The sequence below is a fragment of the Schistocerca nitens genome, chromosome 8, assembly GCF_023898315.1.
Source record: "Schistocerca nitens isolate TAMUIC-IGC-003100 chromosome 8, iqSchNite1.1, whole genome shotgun sequence".
Classification (NCBI taxonomy): Eukaryota; Metazoa; Arthropoda; class Insecta; order Orthoptera; family Acrididae; genus Schistocerca; species Schistocerca nitens.
In genome coordinates, this window is record NC_064621.1 from 372533828 (window position 1) to 372543408 (window position 9581).

General features: G+C 39.5%; 1 protein-coding gene across 1 annotated transcript in view; it reads left to right on the plus strand.

Annotated features, from left to right (window-relative positions):
- LOC126198590 (uncharacterized) overlaps positions 1-5903 on the plus strand; it is a 294161-nt gene extending 288258 nt beyond the window's left edge. The window contains exon 8 of the mRNA XM_049935039.1: positions 4644-5903. Coding sequence (XP_049790996.1) covers positions 4644-4726 — 83 coding nt within the window. The 3' untranslated portion in view covers positions 4727-5903. The remainder of the gene's footprint in view (positions 1-4643) is intronic.
- Positions 5904-9581: the final 3678 nt, after the last annotated feature.

The window sequence follows — 9581 nt, forward strand, 5'->3', positions numbered from 1 at the left end:
GTTAGAGTTCACACCAGGCGCGCTGCTGCTCACCGCTCAGAGACTAAGTCCTGCGATACCACACAACGCGGAATTTTGTAAGTCGTTTCAGTTAGTAGCACCTAAAGACCGACTGTACGCTTTCGTGTCTCAAACCGAACAGTACCCTTTGGTGTTTAGACCAGAACTGTCCACTTTGGTGTCTCCAGCCGAACTGTCCGGTTTCGCGTCTCCACCAGGACTGTCCCTCTGCCCGTCTCCGGTCGCGTCCCCCGTGTGCCGAACATCGTCGCTCAACTGACTAGTGCAGTTCCCTTCCCTGAAACGGTCTACCTGATTGGCTACAGCTTATTCAACATTATTTTACATTTTAACATATTTAAATAATCAAAGCTTGACCACTTTCAAGTTCTAAGTAAAGTAACAATAACATCCATTACGTAATAAACGTTAAATTCTTTTACATAAAACCAATAAAATTTCCTTCTTAACTTTGAATGTCACTGCCAGTAGCCTTGCACCAATGTGCTTTCTGATAAATAAATAAAAAACAAAAGTAACTATGATGCACTAAACAAATATTCTATTACCTAATGATTCAATAACATGTCTATGGTTCAAATGGTTCAAATGGCTCTGAGCACTATGGGACTCAACTGCTGTGGTCATAAGTCCCCTAGAACTTAGAACTACTTAAACCTAACTAACCTAAGGACAGCACACAACACCCAGCCATCACGAGGCAGAGAAAATCCCTGACCCCGCCGGGAATCGAACCCGGGAACCCGGGCGTGGGAAGCGAGAACGCTACCGCACGACCACGAGATGCGGGCAATAACATGTCTAGCTGTCATCGTTCAATGTGTTTTGTGTGGAGGAAATGATGATCTGATGCTTAACTGAAAATACTGATAATTTAAATTTACAATATCTTTTAAACAAACAAAGTTACAGAGTTGATATTTACAATATTTGTCATTTTAATGACGAGCTTTTATATGAAACGTCGATCGCTAAGATCGACTAAAGCATTCAGATTTTAGTATTCAGGTCCTTGTTACCAAACTTTTTAATTTCACTTCAACAGTAAATCTTATGCTATTATAGATAAAAATCAATGTTCAAGTTTTATTGGGATCACCATGAAAATTTAAGAAAGATGGTAGATTGAAGTTACTATGGCTTTATTCCCTGAATTACTACAGAATTAAGTAGTATTCATAAATCATTCCCTTTTATGGCCTATCTTAAGCCCGCCATATTTGCTACAACTCCCTGGGCACAAACAGCTCCTTCGGGGTTTCCCTATGACTGCACTACAGCGCTTAGGCCTGAGCAGCTTGGCCTCATTCAGCACAATAAACGCCGGCGAATTTCCGCATCTCGTGACGAATCTGCGCTCTTTGTGGCACAAGGTCCTGGACGGAAGCATTCGTTTCACAGTTCCTGGAAGGCTGTCTCTTTCGGCAATATAATTAAATGAGAGCGAAATGCTCGTTAACCCACAAGTTTCAGTTAGATAACGCCGTGGTTATAGGTTACACGCTAGGTATCTTTCCTTTGTTTTTCTGTCCTTTTATAAAGGGATCGCGTAAATTACTTTAATAAATAATTTTGTTATACATTCCCAACCCAAGCAAAAGTTATAAAATATGTGAACTATTTTCCAATACTTCGTCGGTCTTGCACCCTCTTGCATTTAGAAAGGGAAGGAGGTATGCTACCATGGAACGTATGGTATTTGCAAACGAACTGGGTTTCTTTAACGATCTAACCAGTTTTACTTGTCCGGCAATAAAAATTTGCATTACTTTCCATTAACCTCTATTTAAAGTGTATTTAACTTGTAACTGGTTTTTGATAATAATTTACTTTCAATTACTCATTATTTCGATGTATTAATCAATGTAATGGGAAGACTGTTAAATACAGCACCGAGAAGATATTCTCGATTTGCAATTTTTCAGTGGAATATTTATTCCTACGTACATGACATCTAGAATATTTTTTCACATTTGAAAAAGTTTTACTTTTCCAGAGCAATTTTTTAGCAGCACACAAAAGTAAATGCGATCCTTTATAAATGGAAAAAGACAATATACTAAACGTCTGTTACAGTTCCAATTAGAAGCAAGTGTCAGAAAAAAGTTCCAGGGTACAACATTCTCTCCTACTGTATAGACTGGCGTGACATAGAACGAGAAATCAGAAATTCCGTGGAGTAGCAATGGTACACAGTACAGTAGGCAGCTTCTGACGGAGGGAAGCACACAGGAAGTTCCCTTTCTCTTCACCACAGAAAATAGCTTCCTGTTTGCAGCCTTTAGCACGTATACCTTGCTAGGAACAACATCAGCCTGATATTGTTCTTAGGCATATGTACCAAAGGCTTGAACATGTTTAATTACAATTTTTTTACTTTAGCTTATCTGCTCAAAACTTTGACCATTGTTCTCTCGCATAGGAACTTAAAGGTTTCTTAACATTTACTTCTGATGAAGACATCCTTTGAAATGTCGAAATCTAGATCAATGTACCAAACAGTTATTTGCAATCGGTTGGCTGTGTGATTCCTCTGCTGAAACTGCGAGACAGCCATTTTTAGCACTTGTAATTTCATATTAATATGCTATGTATTATACTTGCATCTACGTTTTCATATGTGGAATTTGGCCTGTGTTAGACTCTGTGTAAGAAACTTAAAGGGAAAAGCAAATAAATATTTAAATAATAAAACACGTGTCACGTGGCATGCGGATCATGTCGCATCCTGACCAACTTCTCATAAAATGATCTCTCACGGTAGTCCTGACCACCCGGTGGAGCAGGGTTGCAAATGACGCGTGACTGGACTGCTTAATACACATGAGCATACTATGTGGATACTAAGTGATTGTGGTTTGGGGTCGTATGGTCATGACAACGCTGACTCTATAAAGACAAATTAAATCTGTTTCTAGCCAGACGAACAGCGAACAGTGAAATATAGAGGAACTCATTCTCTTCATGAATAACCGAAATACAAGCATCAAATATTTTAGTGGAGCTGTGCTACTTTCTCCGGTCAAGAAATAACCGAGTAAAAAGACATGTAACATAGGGTTTTTGTGCTGTTTCTGCAGCAGTTGTTGTTAGATTTACAAGAGAGCTACATCACTAAATTAGTCTCATCATATTTTCTATTTTCATGGTAAAAATACCATTACCCTATTAAAAGGAAGACAAAGGTGATGCCTTTAGTTATTAATGACGTAGCAATGACGCATTGCTTTTTGATCCATGAGCCCCTGGTCACTGTTTTTCCATGTGAAAATAGATGACTATCATCATCATCTTTAAGTGATCAAAAGAATTTTGGGGTGAAAAAGTTGGGCACTTCACTCCACATTTACTTCAACTGTGATTTCGTCCGTTATTAACTAGTTAAATGGAAAATTTCGTCTTATGCTATTTTCTTTCGTACAATTTCTCGCGAGTGTGTCAGTGTAACAGTAAGCTACTTCTATTATGACTTATTACATCTGACAATTATCTTCAAATTTCTAATGGATGTATTTCAAAACACTTCAGGCTTTCCCGGCGATGTAACGACATCTTGGGTTGTCGGGTGTTCTGCCGGATATCAGCGTCGTACTTGCACGATATTTCGGTCACGTAGCTCGTAACCTTCATCAGGTGCGACCTGAGACTGCTCCTCGAGTGGACCTGGTCCAGTATTTATGCCTATGGCCTTCCCCCTCCACCAACGGCTGCAGGCGCTTCCTCTGTGGTCCACGCCCATTCCCTGCGACCTGCTGGAGCGTTGCTGCTCCGTTTTCCGTCCGCTGCGGTTCTAGGTGTTCCCTCTGCGGTCCGCGCCCACCAAACCCGCTCCTGGGGGTTACATCAACGGTCTGGGGTACCAAGCGTTCCCCCTGCGGTCCGCGCCCGCTCACCACGACCTGCTGGAGCGTTGCGCTTGCAGCCGTTGGTGGAGGGGGAAGGCCATAGGCATAAATACAGGACCAGGTCCACTCGAGGAGCAGTCTCAGGTCACACCTGATGAAGGTTACGAGCTACGTGACCGAAATATTGTGCAAGTACGACGCTGATATCCGGCAGAACACCCGACAACCCAAGATGTTATTTCAAAACAATTAGTGTCAGTTTTTCAATGGAGAGTGGCGGTAATTCCATACCGTTTCTTCTAGAAGTTCGCATTCTATTTTCACTGGGCTTCACTTTACAGTTTCTGCGCTAGTAGTTGACAAGTTTAGAGTCACAGTGCTTTTTATGCTTTACCATATACGTTCCTTCACTTTCTGAACCCCCTTATGTGATGTCTGTTGTATTTCCCAAAATAAAACGCCTGTGATTTTTGTCAGTTTCCTTCAATATATTGTTCATCGAAGCATTTCAAATTACAAACAACAATACCTGTGACTAAAATATACTATGGTAGTTAACGTATTAGAAGTCTAATTGAAACAGGATGGAGTAATATAACGAGCAAATACCAAACTTTCTGTTTTGTAATGCAGTGTTGTAACTATCATTTCGTGATTACTTTATTATGTAAATCACTCATGAAGTAGTTACCTAAGAGCTAATATACATATATGTCATTTAATAAAAATTAGAAAAAAGAGAGTTCTATTCCATACACTGTATTTTACTGATTTCAGATTCCCCGTTGAATCCAGTGTGGACGGGTATCGAAAAGGAAGCAACTCCTCTCGAAGAAAAGTGTAACAACATCCATGTATGAAGGGACCTATCTGTTCCTTATTACTGCCAGTGTCAAAATAGGTTTCTGCAAGGCTACCCTAATAAGTCTACAAAACCTTTTTGTGAAATTCTAGTCAAGTTTTTCAAGTGCTTCATTAAGAAGATGTTGCAATTGTATAAAAACTTCCCAAGGTCCTTCAGTATTGATTAGGTCCTGTAACACCTCATAAGCTTGAAATTCATGCATAGCTTAGTGCTTATAAAGACTGTTCACAAAGGCAAGAATGTGTGCCACTAAATTAGCTTGTTTTCAAATGTGGCATTTGGTTCCATCAGATTGTTGACGTCCTTCACTTACGTTAAAGCAGAGATTAGAAGTAATGTACCCATCATAGTCCATGTTCATGTGCTACTGTGCTTCATTTGTTATTGAGACCTAAATGAGAGAAACAATGCCTGTAGGTAGTAGGGTTCAGCAAATGCTGAAAGTAATGGTCAATGTTCACCAGATGAAAATATTAATTTAACACACATTTTTGGAAATACGTGTTCTTTACTTAACGGTATTTCTCAATGGTAAAATTTTCTGATTATTATACCCACTGTCTACATCATATTTAAAAGCCTGGTATTTTAAAATATTAATAGTACTGAACTTAAAACATGACTGTATTTCTTGTATTTTCAACCAATTATTAATTTCACTTTCATTTTTTCTAATGATGTTTGCACAATTTAAATGATTAAATATTTTTCTTATAAATTTGAACACTAGCACATATACTTAAAAATCAATTTCCAGTTATATTTCTTTCGTAGTACGTAATACTTTGTGTCGTTATGTTTATGTCTACATACATTACAAATGTTCCTAACATGATACAATAACTACAACTATACAAGTACTAATTAAATTGTTTCAGTGGTTGTGCATAAACATAATAAGTAGATTAAGTAGTAATTGAGATAAATTATTTATTAATATGGCCAATATTCATTCTTCAACAGCATTGATCCAGGTACATATGTAAACATAATATGTTTCATAAACTTCCATAAATTTCTGTAGAACATCTATTTCTCTTGAAGATATCGTATACTATGCTTTTGACAGCCTAATCTATCCTCTATGTTATTTTTGTATGGTATATTTATCTTGTATCTCCTTACTTTTCCATAAACTGTGCAATCAAAATATAATAGACATGAAAGCTGAACATTTTTTCAATCTTTTCTTTACTATCCTTCCTACAAGAGCTATATCTCAAAATGTTACAAGAAAACACAGTTATAACTTGTTGCAACAGATCCGAAATAAATTTTTCAACTACAGTATCAGTCCAGCATGCAGATTTGTCAGAAGGTTAGATATAGGTTACACACACACACACACACACACACAACACGCATTTATATGCAAATGAAAGAATAACACAACAGATAAGTTAATTGTAGATGTAGGATGGTAAGAGTGTTGGAGTGTTGCAGGGGAGATACTGCTGAGAAATTGTTGTTAGGAAAAAATTCGATACGTTGCGCCATTTCCGAGTTATTTAACATTGAAGTTAGGCAATCAGGTAGTTACGCGCGCAAATTGAAGCTTGCCAGACACAGTGTGGCCAAAAGTGTTCCTCGTTTGATTTCCTCAAGCAGAGCAACGTAGCTTTTGCTCACCCAACTTAAATTTATTGCTTTCGAAAAATGCACATTTCATTTGGTAATGAGCATATGAACAAATTATTACTTACGGACCCATAGAAGTGTAAACATTAGCACATTTTAGCGCGCTCAGGTGCTCAAATTTGGGCGCATAACGACATTATTGGCTAACTTCAATGCTAAGTAGCTCGGGAAGGGAGCAACGTATCGAATTTTTCTGTTAACAACTACTTCTGAGCACAATCTCCTCTGCTACAGTCTTACAAGCTTATCAGACTCCTTCTGACTCCCATATAAAATCAGCGTGACAGAGACGGAGGGATGTTATTACCAAACGTGTTCTATATTTGGTTTCCTCAAACTGAACAAGAGAGAGGTGCTAAAATTTGATATGGAACAGTAGTAACTATCATATCCAAACCAACTGCTGAACAGTCTCGTACACGGTCATCTAAGCTAGGAGAACAGCTAAAACTAATTGTATTTGTATATGTGCTAATTAGGTCGTAAACGGAACAACCGATCGAATTTGCTTCAAAACAGTTATTTTTCAGCAAAACCTACACTGCAACGCCCTTAAAAGCTTTCCTAACCGCGCTGTATATACAGGGTGTTCCATTTATCTTGACCACACCATATAACTGTTTGACCAGATGCAAATTACAAGACGTTTCAAGCAAATGTTATTTAGCCGTCAGGGGGACATCAATCAGCATGATTGCCTTCGTTACAGATTTGTTATCTGCAAATATATGAACAGCAGTATGCCTTTTTTAAATGGCATCCTGTTTTCGTTATTCGGTAATTCATTTCCTCTCCTAAAGACCTATTCAAAAAGTATCACAGTGTACCATTCACTGAACCACAAAGTTATTAATTACACAACACAGCACTGACTTTGAGCCCAGGATCACAAACTCGTTCACTTGCTGGAGCTGTCAGAAAACAAATGAAAACCAAGTAAAAACATAACTCAAAATTGACTTTGAATGTTCTACTCCTGGTACAGGAGAGTCAAAAGGGCTCAAAGTGGTGACGCTGGATTCCGACACAATGGTGCACTCGTTCAACAAAAGAATTATTTACTGTTTCCAGTTTGTCTCCTGAAAAGAATTACAAGCAAGCATGATACGTTCCTGCACATCTTCTGGAGTTCTTGGAACATCGCGATAGAAAACTTCTTTAATGCATCCCCATAGAAAAAACTCCAGAGGATGTAAATCAGGAGACGTAGCAGGGCACGTAACTGTTCCTCGTCGACCAATCCATCTGGCAGGATACCTTGGGTTCAGAACCAGACGTGCACGCAAGGCATTATGTGCTGGACATCCATCGTGTTGATACCATAGAAGCGTTCTAGTTCTTAGCGGCACTTCAACGAGAAGAGGAGGAAGAATTCGTCTGAGGAAGTTAGCATACACTGTGCCGTTTAGACTAACATTGATGAAATAAGGGCCAATAATTGTAGCACCAAGCATCCCACACCAAAAGTTAACTCTCTATTGACGCTGATGTTCCATCTGTCTAAGCCATCGTGCGTTGTCACCGGACCAATAATGCATATTCCTTGTATTTACCTGTCCTTTGTTTGAGAAAGAACATTCATCAGTTAACAGAACATTGGAGAAGAAGTACAGGGTGGAGCGGATTTGCTGCTGTGCTCACTGACAGAACTATACACGATTCTGGAAATCATTCCCATGCAATCTCGTGTTCAAGCTGTCGTGTGCTCACATGTGGATTCATAGCAACTGAAGCGAGAACAATAACTTCAGCAGCTTCGTCTGTGCGAGTGCTACGACGATTGCTTTGTCGTGGGTTGAAATTTCCCGTTACGTGAAGCGTCGCAACAAGACGAGAAAACATCCGTCGGGAAGGCGGATTCTTGTCAGAATATCGCTCTCTGTGCAGTTCCGCTGCCTGCGTAGCATTTCGCCTACCTTCAACAACAACAACAACAACAACTACTACTACTACTACTACTAATACTACTACTACTACTACTACTACAAAAAGAACGTCATGTCGATGCAGTTTGTAGGAGGACAGCCTTTACTGTATGCCTGCTCTACACAACAGTATTTTAAAGGACTAATCTACTGTAATAAATGTACCCGTACATAAGAAAACAGTATTGCAATTACTATTCTGCTAACTTACATTCCCCATAGATGAGTAACATTTCTACCTTCTCTTAGTTGGTGTACAATCTACTCACACAACTCTTCAACTGACGCTGGTTGACGGAATGAGCCGGCCAGGGTGGCCGAGCGGTTCTAGGCACTACAATCTGGAATCGCACGACCGCTACGGTCGCAGGTTCGAATCCTGCCTCGGGCATGGATGTGTGAGATGTCCTTAGGTTAGTTAGGTTTAAGTAGTTCTAAGTTCTAGGGGACTGATGACCTCAGAAGTTAAGTCCCATAGTGCTCAGAGCCATTTGAACCATTTTTTGATGGAATGACGGGTGTGCATTCTACTAATGTTTACATTTCTCCTCTGTCAACATCAGCACGTGGATGTGTTCCAGCACTGGGATCGTCAACGTCAGTGTTGTGTTATGTAATTAATAACGTTGTTTTCAGTGAATGGTACTCGGTGATAAATTTTTGAATAGGCCTTTAGGAGAGGAGATGAATTACCGTATAAAAAGTACAGGATGCCATTTAAAAAAGTCAAACTGCTGTTCAAATCTTTGTAAAAGATTAAGTTACAACGAAGGCAGTCATGCTGATTGATGTCCCCCTGCTGTCTAAAGAACATTTGCATGAAACATTTAGTAATTTGAATCTGGGCAAACAGCTATTTAGGGTGGTCAAGGAAAATGGGATGCCCTGTGTATTAGCCATGGAACAGATTCTTTTGCAAACAAGTCAGAAACAATTTTAACACTTTAGCTGAAAGAATAATGTGTGGCCACCTAAAGGTCCTGATTGCAGGACGGGTGAGTCACCGGACGCTTCCAGTTGTAGGTTCAAATTATACGGTAACCTGAGGATGTGCCCACAATGTACACAGATCGGTGTTGATCCTTATCTTGTTTTCTCTGAATGACTGGAATACAACTTGCGAAAGGTACATTGTTCGCTCAGGACACGATAATGGCGAAAGTGGACAAATGTAGTTCGCGTGACCTCTACACTTCGTTATCAATACTTAGGTTCGTCAGCACAGAACTGGGCTATGATATTGAGTGAACTCCTCCTCCAGGCACTGAAATTACAGAGGCTGTCGAC